At 40.6% G+C, this 22,264-nt stretch overlaps 1 protein-coding gene and 1 long non-coding RNA gene across 8 annotated transcripts in view; one reads left to right on the top strand and one right to left on the bottom strand.

Annotated features, from left to right (window-relative positions):
- Positions 1-22,264, top strand: part of LOC111267431 (Kv channel-interacting protein 4) — a 91,675-nt gene that overhangs the window by 11,409 nt on the left and 58,002 nt on the right. For all 7 annotated transcript variants that reach the window (XR_002684612.2, XM_022845673.2, XM_022845670.2 and 4 more), the window contains exon 2: positions 17,196-17,320. Coding sequence is in view for 6 of the 7 variants with exons in the window: in XM_022845673.2 (XP_022701408.1) it covers positions 17,196-17,320 (125 nt within the window). In the remaining variant the exon portion in view is untranslated. The remainder of the gene's footprint in view (positions 1-17,195; positions 17,321-22,264) is intronic.
- Positions 1,774-11,910, bottom strand: LOC111267432 (uncharacterized). The gene is made up of 3 exons (XR_002684613.2): positions 10,676-11,910; positions 2,932-3,071; positions 1,774-2,506 (listed from the first exon to the last, which is right to left on the bottom strand). It is a non-coding gene; the product is annotated as an uncharacterized LOC111267432 (long non-coding RNA).

The following is a 22,264-nucleotide window of genomic DNA, read 5'->3' as shown; positions in this document are numbered from 1 at the left end:
TATTACGATTGATTAAAAATATGGTAAGGTGAATATTATGTAGAATCTATGTAAATTAAAGATTGGGCGTATGCTACACGATCATGCTTCCTACTGGTACCACTACTACCCACAGACCCGAAAGTTCGTCCAGATGGCGGTAGTAGCCACCCTTCAAAGCTTGTGCAAATAATCGATAAGCCCACTCAAAAGGGAGAAAGCTATAAGAGCAACAAGAGGTGGGAGGACGCGAACCAGACCTTTATACAAATATAAATAAAAAACGATTGCCAAAAACGAAGGAAGACGGCAGGGACATGAAGAAATCACGCAGGCACACTCACTCAAGCATTGAGAGAGAAAAAAAAGAGTCGAAAGAAGAAATGCATGGAATATCGTGAATGAGACGATGGTAAAGGACACCTCTTTACGTGTCCGTTTAGCTGCTAGTATAAGGTATAGGTGTACGGGGCAAACGAAGTTATTTGAACAATAGTTCGCAACTTACCTCTACCGAGTCTCACAATATACATATACCCATACCTTAGCTACTATGTATACTTGCGCTTGCTAACTCTAACCTATGCAGAGTAACCGCTCATGGACGAGCAGCTTTCTCCGGCCCTTTTAAGATTCGGGATCGATTTCCACATGCGTTCGCCAATATCGGGAGACAAAAAAATGAACGAACTACAGAGCGGAGGTGCAGCTAGCAAAGAGTGCAGATATCAGTAGTAAATCATATTATTTATACTTAAGAAAGATCATTCATTTCGCAGATGGCGCTTCACAAAGGCAGTGATATTAAACTAATCTAGCGATATTTTCTTCTGACTGTAAAATGTGCCTGTGCGCCATCATAAGCCCATTCCGCTAAAATAGCGGCAACGATGAAACTAGTGCTGTGCGGAATATGTCGTACGCATGTATACCTGTAATGGCCCGATAGGTAACGTAAGCATCTCAAGCCAGTTTACCAAAGAAAAGCCATCTGTACTCTTTGAAGCAAAATGACAACGCGATAAGCCTAGACACCTGTTCGTCCTTAATCCTATCTGCTTTTCTGAACGATTTTATATGACAATTGGTTACCAGATAGACACAGTGTTAAACAGCCTCCCTTGCTTTAATAGAAAAAAACCTTTTGGTAGAAGAAAGAGAGAGCATTAAAAGCATATCTGTTTGCTGTAGATGCTGGAAATCAATATCTAGCGTATAAAAGGAATTATATAGCCTACCTGATGCTCAACTTCTCACGAGACTTGAAGCTTAAAAATAACTTCGTAGCTATCTTTAAAAACCAAGATTCAGACAGAGCATGATTCCCATATCCTTAACCAATCGTGCAATTCATCATATAATTATAATTTTTCGCAGCAACTTAAATTTATGTTACTGCTGCTGTTGTTGTTGTTGTTGTTGTTGCTATTTAGAGAAGGCTTATGGGACGGTTAGGATTGCTGATAAAGGCCGTTTTTGTGGAAAAGTAAAAAATAATCCTTGTAGAATTCAACTTCATTTAAGCTGATCGTAACGTTGAGAACCATTCACTACTGTTTATGTAATCAGTCCCTTTTTCTGATTTTTAACTATCCACTGAATTTACGTTACATTGCAGTGTTACTAAGTTAGCCAAATTAAAACTTAATTAATTAAAATAAAAATTGAATAGTGCTATTGAAGTGGTCTGGCAAAAAATTGCTATGTCTCCTTTTGCTGACAATGTTTCAAGCATCCAACTACGGACGGCTAGTAACAAGCTAAAAGTAACATAATAAATAATGTGATGGTTGATATGGTGCCGTCAATACCACATTTAATGTCAAAGTCACAGAAGATCAAGGTCACCGTCAAACATGAAGTAATCTACTGAACTTAAGCTGGAATAGAATATACAAACATTGCAGAATATACATACATACATATGGTCTATATGCAATGCCATTATTAGACTACACAAGCGATTGCTTGTGCATTGGGCCATACGTACGCCTGTACGGAAAGTAATAAGGGCGAACAATGTTTAAAAGCGCATACTTTTCCGGTGACCTTTGCCCGGGGCGAATGAATGCGTAAAAGAGGCTGACTTTGAAGCCTTACTTTCCAACTTGCCGTCGTAGTCATCATCAAAAGATCTGAAATCGTGCCTCCGACGTCGCCGACCATAATCACACTGCGGGGTGCCAATTGTCTTTGGCTCAAGTCTGCTTCGATCGTATGTGCGGCTGCGGGGCCAAGACATAAGGGTAGGGGACGTCTCTATGGCCAAATTTTCTCTGAAAGAACCCCCACAGACTGGTCCCCCGCTCATTATACCAGTAGATGGCCCAGCTGCCTTTCATCCCCGCGCCACGGGTGCTTTCATCTGCACCACGACGACAATGATAGAAATGCGCGCGAGTACGCAGCCATCGATTAGCCCCTGCTTGTGCGGACGTCTTCATGCCTCCTTGCTTCTGCCACTTGGCGACTCTAGCCTCGTTTGCTGCTGGGGTTGGCTGAAGTTCTCTGCTTTTTGGGTCGGTGACTGAAAAAGGCAAAAGTAGTTGGAATTGAAGCTGGTTGCTGCTGTCTCCCTTATGCCGTCAAAACAAGACGAAGCGGAGCGAAAAGGCGTCGCTTTATGCCATTACGGAAGAATGAGACTGATCGGAAGGGAAAATACTTCACTTTTCATTGGGATTCATTGAGTTTCATCGCTGTGGATAAAACGATAGAACTTTTATCTACATAAACATTTATTTGGCATAAATTAATCGAGTATTTTTTGTTCGGTACGTAATGTTACACTGTAGGGCTTCGTTCATCTATCATAATTGATAAAAATGCAATTGCTAAATACCATATACATATATATTTAGAATATTTGAATTTCTAGTCGTTAAGGTTCTAGGTCGAGTTTCGCCTAACTCCGTGCAACAATAACGATTAGGCATATCACAATACACTTACGTGTACTCCAGGTTTTCCTGACAAATGTGTATGAAGTGGTGTTTGCAATTTTAGCCAGAACTTTCGTTGTTCCATTGGATCAGAATGCAGCTGTCTTGTCATATTGTTTCAGCTTCGATCGGACGGGAGCCTTCCTTTTCCTAGTAATCGGGCACAGAGAATCGTCCTCGTTCATTGCGTTGAGTTGATTTCCATTACTAGCAATAATCTATTATTGTATGAATCAGTCGAAGACTTGCCCATCACTCGTTACGCTTTCGAGTCTCTAGTTCCATCTTGACATTGTTGTTTACGCTTATGTTGTTACGTCCACGATTATGTTTCTCTACTTGATCCGCTGTGTTTGTGTCTGCTTTGACCTGCAGATCTACGTGCACACTATGAGTTTTTTTTACCTTTCTCTCGTCTTTACTTTTCTTTTTCGTAGTGCCTCCCTAGTGATTCTGCTTTGTGCAGCTCTTTTCCAACGTTTTCTTCTTCTTCTACCTGACGACCCTGCATCATGACTGTGACAGGTTCTTAATAGCAATCGCGGACGTCTTCAACACCATAAAGACCTTCCTCGTTTCGTATCTGTACTAGCTCAGTTGTTTTAACTTGCCTACAAGTAAGGGCCCAGATCATGTCGCATAAAAGTTGTCGATAGAGAAGGATCGGCCACGGTTTCTGCGAACATTTGGCAGGCAAGCCGGCCGGCCGGCCGACCAGCCAGCCAGCCAGCTAGCTCCGTGCACTGCTTCCCAGACTGACACGATGAAGCAGGCTAAGATCGGCCTACCAAGAGCCTAAGATCATGTTCGGTGCATTTATAAAATATTCCACTGTAGGCGCATTTCTGCTAATCCAATGTAACCTTTCTCTAGTGGTTCGTTCTGTGTGAAGATAACTCGTAAAACGAGATGTGATAGGATACAAGTATTACATGAGGCGAAATTTCCATTTTTAAGCTAACACTAAGAGTGGCGCCGATCCATTACGACGTATAGGCTGGCAAAACTTATTAAAGAATAAATAACCTTAAGACCTTTGTATAGATGAATCAAGTAGTTAAACGGTTCAGGGCTTACTCGTTCCTCAAGCTGAGACTCGTTTCGGCTAGTTGATTACTTCCTAGTATTGCACTTTTAAACGCGTTGATCAGGGAACAGGTGGGAACGTTGAATATATACCTAATTTGAAGTTAATGATTTTTCCTTCATTTGGAAAGCTAGATGACCTCTTGAAAGACAATGGTTGCTTATTTGTCGTTACACTTCGATGGTATCCGCCCACTGTTTAAAAAACCCAACGTAATGCCGACAGACGCTATCAGAAATGTTATCTTTGAATACATGCAAAAAGACTTATCTTGCTTTCTTGAAAACTCGGCATGTAATTGCATACATTTCAAAATTATGAGGAAACCATTACAATTTAATGATATTTTTTTTTACCTCTCATTGTTTCTTTCGATAAAAAGCAATGAAGAAAGCAGAAAAATCATGACCGTCTGTGTGTTTGAGTAGCGTACCCTTATAAATATTGGTTCACTATTTGCATATATTTATTGTAAAATGCATCTGTTGAGCTCCGCTGACGCATCTAGCGTCGCTGCTGCCCTTTAACACAGCCAGCCGAGTTGCCGCTGGCCTCCTACCAATGTATGTATATTGGTGGCGGTTATTGAGAAGTTTTCCTTGTGATAAGCATCGACTAAGGCTATAGGCTCTCTCTCTCTCTCTCTCTCTCTCTCTCTCTCTATATATATATATATATATGTGCAAAAGCTTTTTTGCGGTATCAAGCCCAAACGATGTTCCAAACGTCGAAGCTTTCTAAGATCTGTTTCAGCAAACAAAAGGATTCATCAGACCATTTACCCCCCCCCCCCCCTAAAAAAAACGTGTTGTCTTTATGAGGTTAGCGCTATCCTGCCCACTAAAGTATGGAATATTTTACATGAGAATTTTCAGTACAAAGCTCTTATTTTCCATTAGAAGGCAATATAACACTTTTAACCTTGTATGACACTTTAAAGTTTCCATGCCATTACCACTAAAAGAAAGTGCTTTAGCACATAATGCAACGAGGATATGCATATTGCTTCCATTTCAATCAAAGTAAGTGATTTCTTGAATTGTAAATTCAATGCTTGTGAAATCTGTCATTACATGAGCTATTCTGAGATAAAAATGGATAAAATTCCAACAGCCAGTAGACATGCCTGCCCCTTGCGGTTTCCGTCTGAGTGCAGGGGCAATATGTTTGCCAACTAAATTTATATACATGTAATGGCGCGGGTTCGAAACCAGACGCAGATGCACTCCGCTTGAAGCCAGCCCTTTGAACTAATGCTTAATTGGGGCGGTAGTATCGGACGAGAAACTCAAAATATTGTCCAGACAGACTTTCCCACGTCGGAATACAGTTTTCTAGTTTTAGTAAAACGGATAAATTTCAATCTGACTACTTGTCCAGCTTTCGTTGGCAACAAACAGGGCAAGCGTAGCAATCGCACCTATCGAAACAATAAGCCCATAATTACACGTATACTGTGTTTTCGTAAATATACTTGCCTTAAGTATTATTATCACCGATTACAGTTGCTGTGGCCTAGATAAGGGATGCTCTAACAAGACATGGCTCTACATAGTAGGTTAATCACTTATTTTTTGTATGAGGGGGCTGTTAAGATTCCCATAATTTATTCAGAGCGTAGTTGGGACAACTTTGTATCAATCACCGGTTCTATTCGGTTCCTTTGTACCACAGAGTCACTATATTGAAAAATAATATGCTACAAAGAGTCCCTCCCGTCTTAGCCGGATTGGCGATGATTGGTTTCATCTAGTTACTCCCATATCCTGATTTCGGCCTGTAATTTGTATACTTATACTTTATAATATTATCGGAGCAAAAAACATCATATTGTGTATTCTTCTTCCACTTTTTTTGTTTTTCTGAAAAATGTACGAATACTGACTTGAACCGTCATTATCAATAGGCTTTACGCAGATTTCGTCCGCCATTACTGGCCATTGAACAGCTCGGGTTCCTTAGTTTGTACATGTTGAAGAAGTCAGGCAGCGTATTTTATAAACGCAATCAGATTGCGTTTACGATTAACTCAGTTAAAAGAAAATGACCAATGGTATACATACAGAAACTGAAAAGAGAAACAAAAAAATTTACCATGATTTTAGCAGTGTCTTAATAATGACGAAAAATACATAAGCTTCGCGTGAATCTGCAGTGCGAGCTGACGAAAAATAAGATAAACCTCAATAGAACTTCTATACAACAGAAGAATTTGCTCATATGGTTTGCAATATTATCAAGCCGAAGTAATAAAGTAACTGGCCGTTTACATGGCTCTAGATGCTGTTCTATGAAGTAATATTTGTTAACTGGAATTACTACATCAACTGTAGAACAAGACCCTTTATTTTTTAGCACAGATTTCAACTGAATGCTTGCAACGATTGTTAAGGCTAATTTCCATTGGCGACTGACCAGTTGTTTCCACAAAAACCTTCTACGTAATCTGGAGCTTTTGATGTATCTTTGCAGTGTTTGATATTGTTATTAAGAAAGTCAGTCAGTAGATGCGCAGTAATTCGTGCCATGATGCTTACGCAGCTAGAGAACTAAAGCGGACGGTTCCTGCTCAGCCGAGATGGCTGTCTCTAAATAAACTGCTCTTGGTCTCCGGTCCACTGGTTCCTCGATGCGCGAGGACGCTCACGAAATCAGCTCCATCTTCGTGGACCAATAAAGCACGCTTATATGAAAGCACCAAGCCATTCGTGACTCTTATAACGACACGCCAACCGACGCTATGCCAACGTCCTGCTTTATATGGTTGTGTATGACATGAAGGGATTATACGAACTTTCGTCTGCGCATAGCTCTCGAGATGTCTCATTTTATGTTTAATTTTTTTTAGGTTTATCTTCGATGCACCTTTCAACTGCCTGAAACTTATTTCAGACCAGTAAACAGGACCTTCCTCGAACGTGACCTCCCCCTTATAGCAATTTTACTTGCTTGTTAGTTCATAGAGGTAACTGAAGTTTCTCTATTGACCTTTCCTAAACACATTTCTTTTTTTTAATTATGGGGCTGTTCAAAAATAAATAGAGTATGGAAAACACGCAAAACAGTCCTGTTTTTTTCTATACGTTTTTGATGTAGTCCTCTCAATGACTCATTGCTGCTCACGAAGGTTAAAGTGGGGATACTATAATATTCCCGTTTAGACGAGTACCAATACACAGCCATATAGCATATGCTTCGTCTATCTTTATCATTTAATGCTAGTTTACCTCATATACGATAATATATTTATGCCCGTATATGAGCTAGGTTCATATTGAGTTTATTCAACGGTATTATAGACCGCGTTTATATGACCGACATGATTATCGCTCGTAACGACATACGCAGCAACCTATAAATGAAATCGTAACGTTTCACCTAGACTCTCTTTTATTTCGAACATTGAACCTTTAAAAGATGATAGTTCAAAGGCAGACTGAGTAGGCAGCCTTTGCTGCTTTTACCGACTTTATGGATGGACTTACATGTAAAGAAGCAGCTGCATTAACAGTTTCCATGTAGACAGTATTCTTCCATCAAGCTTACTCCATGCTTGACTATAATTTTCTGTGCGAAAGTCAATTTAAGACCTGGTCGAAAGTATTGCTACTGTTCAATGGGCAGCTCTAAGTTAGACCTTGCTCTAAGCCTAAGGTTTTTCCCTAACCTTGACTACCACGACCATACCATTTCGTTCTGTTAGGTCGTACGGACAACTGTTTCGCCATGATTTTTCCCTATTAGAAATTATCCCGAGCCGCTTCTTTTAGCTGTTCATGCGCTTGAAACGAAGAGTGACGTTAGAGCATAAGCGCATTTTTTTAGGGTGCGAACTATTGTCCTGCCATCGTCATCATATAAACAGCTGTTGTAGAAGAACGATACCCACTCTCTAATCTTAAATGGCCATCAATTATGCGACAATCGGATTTTCTGCCAAGCGGCCTTCGCTGTTATAGGCAGAAGCGGCCGAGCGACATACTGAAGCCATGCAATCTTGCTAGCAACCCTGTTAGGCCTGGCGACAAGCCAGTTGGGAAGAGCAGATTGCAGCAGAGGATGATGAATCAGTGGCCGATTAATGAAGAACGAAAATAGTGAGTGTCGAAAAAACGTCAGTGTCAAGAAGCAAAAACGACGATCTTTTACCTCACAATCACAACACAGCATTGTCGAGATGACGAGGTGGCTTCAATCGATAACTCCTTAAATGAAAAAATTTAAGTCGCTGGCTCGAGTTACGCGGACGGCATATGCTACATAACAAATTAATTATGAAGATCAAATTTATTAAACTATATTCAGGCATGATGTTGCATCCCAGACGCGGAATCAGGATGACGATGTAAAGGATTATTTACGACGATTTCCCTTTCTCCATCTGTCTAGTTCTAACCAAGCAAATGATTTTCAAGACATCATCGATTCGTTCACCGCACCTTATTGCAGAAGATTCCATAACGGCAGCTCTGTGGGAACAACATATGTAGTATAAAAAAGTTGTGGAACAACAAGGAGATGGAACAAATAGGGTAGTCCAGTTAATTTGTGATAATGGTAGTTCGACATTATAACAATGGTATTTCATGCTATTGTTTACTTATGATTATGTGCATCATACACTGGACAGCAATTGTAGTTTTTTTTTTTTTGATAGTTCTGCGCTTCCTGTGGCACCGAACTGGGGGAACAAAGCTAAGTTGTAGGTTTGTTTTTCTTTCCGCTGGTCGAGTAGGGGTGTGCATGCGCATATCCATCAACCCGATGGTCGAAGAATAGCAAAGGAACGCAATCGAAAAAAGAAAGATGGCTAGAGGTAGATCACGGTAGAATATTCAAAGAAAAAAGCAGACAAACTGGAAGAAGAAAGCTGGCTGACTCCAACCTGCTTCCGACGTCGGATAGGGCGAACAAGATCGAAGGAACACAAATACTGCATGAAAAGAGATCTAGTCTGACGTTGAAAGACAACGCACTTATTTAACGACAGAAGAGTTAAATATAATGACAAAAACGATAGCTGTCATCATAGCCGTGCGTGTGTATCTTAAGCGCACTTCGTAGGTGCAACCTTTCCGTAACGCATTCGTAGAAATTAAAGTCGTCTTCTGTAAAACACCTCTTCCATAGGTTCAATGGTAGGTACAGTGTACTGTGTAGTATCGTATATAGTGTTTCTGGTAGAAGCTGTTCTAAATGACTGCGGAAAAACATGAATTTGATATTATCTAGAAGCGCGATTTCGCCGTGAAGCAAACGTCCTTTATATAAACAGTCCGTCCTGTAAATGTCCCATACAGACAACGGAAATAACTTTTCTGTTCATATATAGCCGTAAAATGCCGATGCCCCGAAGTATACAGGGCAGGGCAAAAATCAGTTTTCATGTTATCACTCAGGGATATTCATGACATATCCAGTTTGTGTCGTCGAATGATTAACCCGGCAAGAAATGGCTTCCACGTTCAAGTAAAAACTAGAGTTTACCGAGTGGGGCACAACATGCCCTCGGTAATTGTGACTTTAATAGCAGGCATTGCATGCAAAGCATTATTTTTATTATTTTCAAAAAGTAGCATTCTTTAGGACAGTCTCTTCCCAAAAAAGACCTGTGCGAATAGTTACACAGAAGTCGAAAAGGTAGTTACGAATGCGTAAGTTAGCGTCAAGAAACGTTGAGAAACAAAATTAGAAAATCTCGGTAATGGTGGCATGCATCGGCACATGTATATTAGCCCTACGCAGCGATATACAGATCGTGCAATAATACATTTGATGCTGAGGACAATGTAAGTTCAATAGCCGAAGTTGAAGGTAAGCGAGCCATTGAAATTAGTTCCGCAATGCACCCGTCGTCTAGTCGCCTGTTGTTGTAGTCTGCCTTCGTTTGAAAGTCGGTAGATGATTTGCTGGAGGCAAAGAACTATAAGTCGTAACAAGGATGAAATAGCACGGACTGGTACGCTTGTACACGATATATAGAAATCCTCAAGGGACTACGATGATTATCGTAACAAAACAAACACCAATATAAAGCACAGCTCGCGCCGTATAGCAGTGACGCAACAATAACAATGACTGCAATAGCATCAATGGCCTTTTTCAATTATTTTAACAGGACGAATATAGAGACAGAACTGTTTGTTGTTACGAGATAACTACATACAGACAATACGCGGCCTTCTCCACAATTCTAGTCGCACCTCCCATCGATCTTGTCAGAAATGCGATCGCCATTTAGTCATAAGCGTCTCCTATACGACGAGCCGGACAGGCAATCTCTCGTAAAATAACTTACTTTGCATGATCCATCATGCCTGTATAAATAAATAGCATACTGGTATCTATATAGTTATTTCTACCTCCCATACACAGTAATAAAGATGGGCAGGGAATGTCTAGCCGAAACTTCCCCGAACTGTTAAGATTCTTGGTTTAAACTATAACAGCTGAAAACGTTCATCCGATTACGTGCACGTACATGCAGACGTTCAAGTGCTAGTTGATTCGTATATGCAGAACTATAACTGAAATATTTAAAAGTCAGCCCAGAACATTTTAATATTACAGTGTAATTTTGAACCATCTAGCTTTTAGGTACTATCAACGAACAGACCAATAGTTGTTATCTCGATCGTGCACTTTTCTTTCTTCTGTCCTTACCTACCTGATCCTGCGGTTTGTTTTGCATCGTGAAGACGTTTTCACTCCGTTACCTCCTCTATGGCAGACTCGGAAAAATGTCAATAGGTACTTGTCGTGTTCGCATGTTTTGGCCAGTACCCACTCAAAGAGGAGAGCAGTAGTAATCCATATGATATAATATTAGCCTTTGTTGAATTTTTCCTCCCCTAATCAACTTGATGTTCGTTTCTTTGGACCACGATAAGAGCAGTAGCAGTGTGCAATAAAAACGACACTATATCGCGATGAGCGCACGCTGATACGTACCTTCGTTTATATCAGTGGTTTTATCTATCTATGTGTCTGTGCGACCAGACCCAGTTGCATCGTTAAAGCGGTTACACTCTGTAGTTCATTGGCATCGACAGGTCAATAACGACCAGAATCATCGTTGATGGAAGCAAGCAAAAAAGGCGACAGCCATCGGGGCGCAGTCCGGCTGCAGTATACTGAGACATATACACAGATACACACGCACATACATAAGCTCATTCATGCGCACACTTTGCTACTGCTTCTGCTGCGGTGAACTAAGCGCAAGTGCGTACGGCAGACTGTTCTAAGCTGCCCGTGGCTCTGATGGCATTAGCAGCGGTAGTGCAACGGCAATGGTAGTGCTGAGTGAGTGAACAAATACGATGGTCCGTCGAGTGTCCTCAATGTCCGCTTACCGCCAGAGGCTAGGTAGACCGCTGAACTGACTGACTTTAGTCCATGCTAAGAGCGGTCGTATAGATAGACCCACTTGCTGCCTGAGTCAACGTCGTGTGTTTTTAACCAGTAGAATCGACTCTGAATGTCTCCCCATCATAGTATTGTAGTATGTACTAACGGCATGATAGCGTCTGTTCTTTCACCGCTGCTGATGCTGCTTTTGTTGATGGCTAGAACGCACGCGCCGTCGTCACCAAGACTCTATTGCGATTCGTTTCCCGCGCTTTTAGCCCTAAACCCGGGTTAAGCTGTCTAAGGTAACATTAGAATAGGCTAGGATACCCAGAACTGGCAGGCTGACAGGGCAATCCGGCGACTAGCAGAAGCACGACGATAAAGAGAAACATCATCAACATACAAGCTTAGCTCTGGGCGTACCGCTAGCGCATAACAGCTCATAACGTGGTAGGGGTCGTAATAACGAAAGATCTTCTTTGATAAGATGCTACTGCTACCGGCAATACCACTTACATTGCTGTGACTGCTGCCGGACCCGAACGAACTTGCCACTTCCCTTCTCCCCTCCCCTATCCAGCTTAGTCAACGAATGAACAAATAAACGGGAGACATTAGGACAATCCCAGGCCGAATTACGCTTATTGTTCGACGGCACAACAAGGCAATATGCCGTTCATCACACGCAGGTAGCCACTGCTTAAGTCGATTCACGCCTGCTCGGCCGTCTGTCTATTTATTATAATTATAATACTTTTAGTGGCAGTGGTCGTAACAGGGGCCAGTGCAGGTGCTGCCGCCGCCGCCACAGGGACTATTGCTGCCATTGCGAGGTATCTGCTAACGCTGGCGCTGCTGGGTTGTCCATCGGTTTGCAGCGCTCTCTTTTTCCTTCTCTGTGTTCCACTTTGTCTCCGTGTCGCTGTGGTCTGCATAACGGTTCTTTGAGCGTCAATCGTATAAGTGGCAATCGTCGTGTTGGTTGATTTGTTCTGTGAATGAGTACTGCGACTATAATGTGCACAAATATATAGAATTGCTCTCTTCGGTCAAACCTGAACAGCGAAACAGAGGCCGTGTCTTTTGCCAACGGCATCTGGAAAGCGAAACAATAGATGAAGTAAGTTCGATGTGATTACTCTTATCCCTTTGGAAGTGAGCGTGCATAAATGTATGCTATACGCAGCCCACGGAAATTACGTATTTGTGTACCAGAGTGATATCAGAAGATCGACGGATAATATTATTGCAGTGTTAAGACTGATGAAGGTTAACCTAAGCGGATGATTAATAGTGACATTTTGTAGAAAGCTATGCAGTCTATCGGTACCTCAGACCATAAAACGTCAACCAGATCTCGCAGGAAAGATCCTAGCGATATACTTACAGGTGAATAATCATTTATTTAAAATATGGCTTATTTCCAGCTCATAATTACGGTGATAGCTTACGAGCCGATCGACTGATGACGATGTCAGGCGGGACTGTCCCATAAATTTAGCCGGAACACTGCTCTAACCGCCCAATATACACAGATTTTCTATATAGTCAGTAAATAAGCAATTATTAATGTAATTTAGCCTTACATCGGAGGTAAAAGAACGTTTCGTCGGGGAAAAATTAGAAACGACTTGCTGCTTTACTCTTGAAACGATACCAATCAAATTTCTCAGCTTTATTTCCTTCTGAAAGCATTTATTCGATTTTTGTGATATATATATATATATGTATATATATATATATATGAGGTGCGCCTGAAGTCTTTACGAACAGTCACTGACATGGCAGACATGCTTACGTAAAATTTCATCATCATCCACTTAGTCGAAATAAACATCATCAAAGCTGTGGTTTTGGAGCATATCAATAAACTTCGTAGTCCGGCCAGGATATTCTGGGCTGGGAGAAAGCAGACCGTTAACTTTTAGACTTCATTCACAAATATATTATTTACATACATTTTTTTTTCTCAATATTAACATCCTGTGCATCTTGAAAATAAAGAGGTGTCTCGACATGTCCTATTATGATAAAATATCACTATTTTGAAATACGAAATTATCGTTTCTTGCGTTTCATATTTAATTGCCACCTTTCGGTAAACATTATTGTGAACGCCGTCTGATCAACATCATATTTATTGTTCATTCTATTTAAGCTTAAGAGATACTTTAATAAGCTTCCCTCGAAACACATTAGGAGAGACGAAAACTCTTTGAAGCAGACGAAATCCGAGCATGGTCTTTGTCTATAATATTTGTGCTAATAACAGTAGTGAAACAAGCATATTTTTAATCTAAAAATTACAACGCATTAAATAGTTTGTAAAGTTTATCGCCAAGAGAAATGATAGAAAATATTCTTTTAATTGATGGGCTCATCGCTGTAGGAACATTTCTATCGAATAGGCCAACGTCGTGTATAAAGAAGGGTCTCAATGGCACCTACGAGGCCACTTCGTCTCTCTCTGAAAGACATTTTGATTTTCGAAAAGGCGAAACGAAAAAGTGGGCATCCTCTTCTCATCTCTGCATATTTGACCTAGCTACGTAAAATGGCATGCAAATACCACATCGGAATGATTACTACGCCGGCGGAAGTCGATACGGAGCTAGAGGTAGGCTATGTGAGTTTTCAACGGTCAAAGCGGCCAAATACGTTAACTATTATTTTTTAACTTAAACTATGGCGCAATCCACCTATAATAATAGATGCTACGGTGTGGCTCATATTTGACCGATCTTTACGCGCAAACCGTATGAAATCCACCCAAAAGTTTTCTGCATTGAATAGAGACACTCATCCGAAAACGCTATACTTTTTAACAACATTTGCGATGCTTTTGTTTTGTGTAAGGGTGTAAACCTCTATATTGTTGTCTAGTTTTTCTCCAGCAGAAGCAACGACCTTAATGATGAACTGTAAAAGACTTGAGTAAATTAATATACGTGTAGAATTGTCACAAATGCTCTACAACTTATCTTTCTACAATAATAGTGGCTGATGTACCTAAGAAATTTTGAAGGCATGTGTCTCGCTGTGTGCCGAAATGAAATCCTTCTTCTAGGTTTTCGAGACCATTTCAAGACGCATTTTCGAGACAACAGCCATTGACGCTTAAGCGTACACACGCCGGCCTTCCCTATAATTAATCGCCTCCATAGTTGTCGGAACGTTAGAATGGGAACAGACACGCACCTTAGGCTTCCCAAGCCTTGAACTTTGACAATGTTTACATTGAACTATCTCCTTTATGGCTTATGGACGTACGCTGGTGGCCAATATGAAAAAGCTTCAATACACGTCGCACAATTCTCTGAAGATCCTTAAATGTTCACTAGTTTTCCCAGGATGGGAGGAGTTGATCGAGGTTCCACTTAAATTAAAATGGTAATTGTTATTGATGCAGCTTGTCTGACTACTTTATCCGCTTTCAATTCGATTAGTCCCTCGACTCGAATGGCTCACTCTCCTCTCGTTGCTACCAGCTGTGGTAACCAGGCGTTTGTACGGGCAATCAATTTGGCATACCCCTTATCCCTATATCAGCAGTGATGCCTAATGCTAAATATCTAGGATTAAATTTATTATTAGCACGGGGCGTAACTGTACATATATCTACATGTCTATGATGGTAAAATAATAGTGCCAGAAAATAAGAAAGACTTCCTTCCGCGTTCTTTGTAAAACGAGATCATTCTTAATGCAGGTCCCCTTAGAAAGGCCTGTTTCTGCTTCGTATTGCAGACGTACGTCAAAAACTTCGACTTGAAAACTGCGAGTGTGTGACTCAATTAAAGGCTAGCCTATATAAACCCGTTTCATTAGGCGATTTATATTCAGTATTTAACAATGGACATGTAACATGACAACTAAAGTTACCTAGTAGAACGCTGTTTCAGGCAAAGTTAACCGTTTCCAGCGAAAAGCAAATAGTACACACATGAGCTTATTTCTATCTTGCCTTCGATCGGGGTTAGCGAAATGCAGCCTCTTTTGACACTTATTGGTATTTTAGATCAAACGCTAAGCCCCTGGTCACAGTACAGAGTCTACTCTTCTTATCAAAGGTCCTTGTCTCTACCGGATGTTAGTAATGTTTCACTCATCTGGAGGATATCACAATTGCATCATGGTCTGTTGACGAAATTAATCTTCCACTGATCCTGAAGACAACCATTGTTGTTTTATCCTGCATACTAGACGCTTCAAGGACGATATAACTGTTGTTATTGTTGCTAGTGCAACTGCTGCCGCCGCCGATGCCATTGCATGCGACTAGGAAGTGAGTAAATAGACCACTGCGCTCAAATATTGCTATTGTATCTTACGATACTCCATCCTCAGTAAAAGCTCTTCTACTAATTGTTATGAAACATAGACTTTTCGAAGCAGTGAAAACGGCTAAGGAATATAATCATCATTTTCTGTCGTTAAACTTCAAAATTGATTTTGATTAATTTTGAAATGCCAAATTTATTTAGACGTAAAGCGTGCTCACTCCAACCAACGTGCAATCAACATCGTTTCTCATTAAAGTACGACTTCAAATGTGTGTATTCCTTTAAATATACATATTCTTCAAGATAGTTCTTTCGTCATTGAATATTGGGGTCTTGTTTCTTGCCATAGTCATGTGCGGCGAAACAAAAATGACAATCAAGGAACATTTCAGGGGTTACCCCAAAATTCTGATAGTACCCCGCAACCCATCTACAAAAAGCTAACTGTTGTCGAAAGGAGTACAAACAACGCAGAGAAAAACGATTTAGGGTTTGGATGCGGGCCTTCCGCTAAACAGCTTGAACTCATGTCATCAGATAGTCTGGATATGTCATATATAGAAAGTTATAGATAGGGAGTGAAGTCAGTATTGATGGGTTCACAACAGCGCTTAGAGACACCTACGACATCCTATCGGGGCAATAGATGAAGATCTGAACTAAAAGTTAGAGGGAAGACAGACAAAATCCTTGATAATAAGCTATCACAGACTCAAACTATATTGTTGCTTCCATTCTCAATACATTTTTCAGTTTAGTCGGGTCAGTTAGCGACTAAGTCTGCAAATATCGGGCAATACTGGGTCGTTAATGAAAAGTGATAGACATATACAACTGAAAAGATGGACGCAGAAGCATATGCCGGTAGAGATGGTCAAGGGTTATGTCTGTCCTGGTAACCAATATGTCAATGGCACTATCCGATTGTTCTGAGCACTGGCGTTAAATCGTTAGCGGTTCTTTCTCTTCTACCATACGCCCTATTCGATAATGTCCAGTGGTATAACTTATAAAGGATTAACGATATGTGCTTCTGTCCTCTCCTAACTGATATCTCCCTATTAATAACAATAATTTTTAGGTGGGGTCCTCGCCATTACAACTGGGTTTTGAACTATTAACGCCGCGGTCTAAGCTCCTAAGCTTGAAAGCCCTTTAGCATCATAGTAGCGAAAGATTTATGAGTGTATCAAATTTGCTAAAGCCTATCGTAGTCGGGCTGTGTTGAACTATAGTATGCTTTTGTGCTAAAAAGCCTGAACCTATCGGCTATCTCTGCGAAGCTTCAGCTGTGATTTATTTCTATAGGACTTTCTATATACATATATATATATATATACGGAGAGAGAGAATGTTTGCTTCGTTAATATAGGCAAGATACGAAAACGAATATACAACGAGTTTGGATACATGTTGCCCAAATTTAGCTTGATCGCTAAGCCTGTTATCATCCGTAGAGAGTGCTAGCGAATATATGAGAACAGCTATGGCATAGATTTTTCTTGTATTAGCGGCTACTATTCTCATGTATACCTGTCGTTTGCTTTTCAGACAGCGAACTCGATGAACTCGAAGGTCCGACAGTACACTACAAGCCGGAGGCCATAGAGACTCTGTGCCAGCTGACTAAGTTCAACCGTAGAGAGCTCCAGCTCATGTATAGAGGCTTCAAGCAGGTTTGTGCATTGAACGTAGATGGCACAATGTCGTCGAGCGAATGAGTTAGTCCAGATTACTCTTCGGATTATTAATATAACGGAGCCTATTGTGATAAACAATGTTTGTAATGATCTTCATGAGAGTCTAAACTTAGTGACCGGAAATCGGCAGGCAGCTTTTGTCTATTAGGATATCTACAGTAATGTTCGGGGTGACAACTGGTATGTTCCATTTGAAAACTACCCATAACTATTCTTCATCTCGCCGGATCCTTGATAAATCGCAATAATATGAGGGGAGTACCTTTGGACATGGCCTTTACTGTTGTTTAACTATAATAAAATACAGCGCTTATGAAGGCAGTACATGGGCTGTTGACGATTTCTAAAATCATGTGTCTTACAAACACCTTACGTGCATCCACCATCACGGATATGGAATTATCATTTTCGTTTACTACAACCACGTTGTGACATTGGCTCATATACATCAGGAACTACGTCAAGGTTATGTGGCTACCAGGCTCGTTCATTATGCGCCACTCCGCCCATCCATCCCCCAATTGACGCCTCCTCGTCGTCGGTAGTGAACAGGGCTTCTGCCCGCTGATTCATCTTTTACGCTCGAATCTAGCCATGTTCTGCCTCCTCTGACGACAGTGACCTTCGCACACATTACAGGCTTCTTTTTTTCGGTTCTCTCAGTGGAAGTTTAGTTCTGTCGTGCGACACATTGTGCAACTGCTGCTGTTGCCCACTTTCTGGCTACCGACTGACACTGATTCCGTCATAGCGTGCGAACACGAAAACGATACGTGTCGGCAACAATGACGCATGGCTGCTGTGCCTTAGCCAAGAACGGCGACGACGTTCTGCGTCTTGTTTGTCTCATTTTAATACCATCGTTTACGTTACGTCTCTTGTTGTTGTTTTTGCTGTTGTCACGGTTGCCACCGCCTTCACCCCCATCGCAGTCATATACGACCCCTTTCTGTATAGGGGCATCCAGGTGAAAGGGAAGTTGCTAGACAATAAGTTAAGAGCCATCAGTGAAAGATCTCGTTTATATATCGTATTGTAGTAAGCCTCTTAGTTCATTGACTACCGTATAATTCTAGCTGATTTAACGGAAATGAGAGATAAGATCGTAGCCGATGGGATGACAAGCAGGCAATGTTGTTGATCAACGCATGTCGGAGGACATGTATTTTTTGTGGCTAATTATCGATGTAAAACTGATTTTAGATAGACCGATTTCGTCGGTCTACAAAAATAAGTCTGGTTACAAGTGACCCCCTGTATATCGTAGAGGTTATGAGTTGATCAGCTTTTTTTTTAGCACAGACTACGTATCTTTCAGATCGAGTACCTTTTTCGTGTTCACAGTCAGCTTTTTGCGTGTCAGTCAGCCAAAACGATAAAAGTCGTATTTCCGCAGGGGAAGAAAGGCTAGCTTCCTTTCGTTCATGAAAGGTACAAGCTCCATTCTTTACATTTCAGTGGAACCAGGGCAATAGGACGTCAACCTAACCTGTATACGTTCGTCCCGCTATACTGTATTCGGAATATGGCTTATGTACTCATCGGTGTTTAAGATAGTTATTGTCAAGACATGAGGGTGGTCAGTTATAGTTCCGGCCGTTTATGCAGACGGCGTATAGTAGAAAAAGCATCTCACTACCGGTACGATTGTTCCTATATTTATTTTATTCTATTTTTAAAGCTTACGTATTCGCGGAATAATGACCCTCGCCGCCATTGGCCATCAACGACATAACTGTATGCTAGCATACGGATACGTAATAGTATATATATATATATATAATCCTGCTGACTGCACAGTATTTCTTATATCGAACATTCAAATAAATTCTCCACAGAATACAAACGATTCATTGCGTTCATTGTGTAGAACATTAAGTAGCAGACAAAATATGAAATTAGTCGTTTTATCAAAAATAATACAAAATCAACTTTTTTTATACTGAAAAATTCAACAGGTTACAAGAGAAGAAAAAATCGATAACAGCTGGATATCAAACGGATGCGTAATCAATAACGTCGCGCTGAAATTCAGATAGATAAAGTGCTAGATAACAAACGAATGGACATATGGATATTTTTTGCAAAAAATTGTTGCTGTAACAACAATGTTTGAAGCATGGTAATATCCGTACGCCCCATATAGGCATATGAACGGGGTAACAGCGACGTTTTAGCGAACTGTAGAGGAGGCAAAAATCTTCCAAGAATTCCATTGCAAAAGCTTCATGCCAGCAAGCATTATCGACTGCGGTTGCAGAGACTTAACGGTAACCCGTTTGCTTCATATCACACGTGCTAGTGACGCGCCGCGAGGCTGTCTCATTTGTTTTGTGTTAAACGCACCCTTTGACAGTCGCTGCGGCTGGGCTTTCCGGGCCGTTGAGACTTAGGCTTTGTTGTGTGAGAGAAGTTAAGCTTAAAGCCTGTGCCATTCTAACTGTCCTCGGTCGACTGTGGCCCCTTTTTATGTAAAGCGCATTATTAAACGCTTTTCACCTCAAATATCTACGGGGTACGGCACCTAAATTAAAACTGATCTTACGCCTTGAGTCTAAAACTGTATCTAAGCATAGACAGACATGTCCACGAAAATTTTCTTATGTTCTAAAGGTGCTATTCCAGACGATTACGTTTATTCATTATGATTTTCATTTAGTGGAATAACAGCCACATTTCAGCTCTAAAGCCCCGCACACGGTCGTTTCAAGTGCCCCTTTTGCAATTTTCTAAACGCCTTTTTGGTAGCACGAGTGAGTTAGTTGGCGTTGTCATGACGAGATTTCCATGTCATGGACTTTCATTCAATAACGTCGTAATAGATTGTAACCCAACGAGTTCAAATCGTCAACGGTCATTGCAGGACATGTTTATATTTTTAAGCAGCCGAGCCTGTACTGGCCGACTGTATAAGCTGGTGCGCCATGTTGCTAGCAAACTTATGGCGACACTTCAGCACACGTCTTCATGCACTTCAGCTATCTATAGTTATATAACAATTTGTAGAACATGTAGGTGAACTTCTTGAATGGTTCGTCTGCCTTACTGGATGAAGCTCGACAATATGACGCCTACTTCACCGAACACTGTGTTCGCAGCATGAGTTTTGGCCGAAAATTTGCTTCTATTTACCATGAACGGATCCTCTGAATTGAACAATTCTTCCTACCCATTTTTTTTAGCAGAAAAGAACTAAAGACAGTCTGCTGCTTTATTAAGCTATAAGCTTTAAAAGAACTGAATAGCAAACAAGACCTGTAAACTTTTTTGCTTTGATTGTCTTCAGAGAGAGTTCGTCTTTTATAAGAGATTGCCGAAACAATCCGTGACATCGTACACTTATGTCGCACAGAAAAACTGTCACCAAGTGATAAACTTTAAAGTTCTTTAACGTATAGGGACTGGATAATAGCCGATCTAGCCGATTCGAGACTACTTTGCCATCGAGGAACTAGCTTTTGTCTGGCACTAGGAGAGCAGACAAACGAACGTCATTTACGTCAAATATATATATATATATAACTGGTAATCTCGGATTATATAAACCAAATTGTGAGCGATTTTTTCGCTACCGTTGAACGCTCTCGATAAAGGTAACCGGTGCCACGGGATATCAAAAAATTATAGCAGTATATTCGTTAAAGGCTTTTTTATTGCATTATTTAAACAGGCTGACTACGATTGATTCGTTCTCGAAAAAACATTGGCCCATAGAGCCTCACACGGTTCGGTTATATGGGCCAAATATATGGTCTGCTAATTATCCGATTCGAAGAAATTCGTTACTCAACGAAGTTAAAAAGAAAATAACTTGCTTTCTACGAAAAGCTGTGGTTATGGTGTTAGAATAAAGGATGTTTTATAATCACTTAGAGTTAGATAAGGCAGATGAAGAATCATAAATTACGTTTAAGCTACCCAAAACCTGCGTGTTTTGGGTAGCTTAAACGTTAGCACATCAACAAGTTGCAGTTTGCTCAAGAAGTAAGGAAAAACAGTAACGATGAGCGTATGGTTCTCCGAAGTGGCGTAGCAAATATTTATTTCCGGTTTATCAATTCAAAAGTTTTTTTTTTTTGGGAGCTAATTATATTAACGCATTGTTTGACAATATTTATGGACATAATGTAACCATAGGTCACCTTTTACTCTTCGCAAGCTTGGGACAATCCTACCCTAAAGGACAGGGTAGGATTGTCCCAAGCTTCTTCTGGGGAAGACAGCACAGCTTTGGGTCGGAAAAATCATTACGGTTATCGTATATACCTATATATATATATATATATATATAGTAATAAACAACAATTGTAAAAGACCTCTGACGCTAACTTAAACATTTGACGTAACTTTTGCAATTACGATCGCTCCTATGCGTTTAGTAAAATAAATGTAACATATGACGACACAATGTCTTGGCTGCGTCACTGTTTACTACACTCTGATTATACGAAAATAATCGGTCTATTTAAACGCCTGTTAAACGAGACAATCGTTTGCTTTCGAGCAAAGCGGTAAACGAAAGCAAAGACGGACTGTTCTTACGCAAATAAGATCCACGAGAGATACTCGCAATATCTGGTTTACCACTAGTTTTCGCTTGACTTACTTAATATGTGTGGAAGGGTGCCTAACGTTTTATGAAAGATATTCTAGTAGATGGTAAGATGGCACGTGCGTTCAACGTCTAACCGAGTTAAGGGCCATTCCTTGGACAACTTGAGGAAATAAGTTCATTAAATGAAGATAGGAACCACCATTCCGAAGGATATCTTTTAGAATGGTTAGCACCGAGAGATACACATAGGCCTAACGATAAACCAGATTTTTATCCCTAAAAGACGATAACTTGCGTTTGGTGAAATACGGAAAAGGCTATAGATTGGGAAACGCTTATAGAAAGAGAATCTGCATATAATCTTA

This window comes from Varroa jacobsoni, unplaced genomic scaffold (assembly GCF_002532875.2).
Source record: "Varroa jacobsoni isolate VJ856 unplaced genomic scaffold, vjacob_1.0 scaffold_1187, whole genome shotgun sequence".
NCBI classification, from domain to species: Eukaryota; Metazoa; Arthropoda; class Arachnida; order Mesostigmata; family Varroidae; genus Varroa; species Varroa jacobsoni.
The sequence above is the reverse complement of the archived record's forward strand: the minus strand, read 5'-3'. Positions and strand labels throughout refer to the sequence as shown.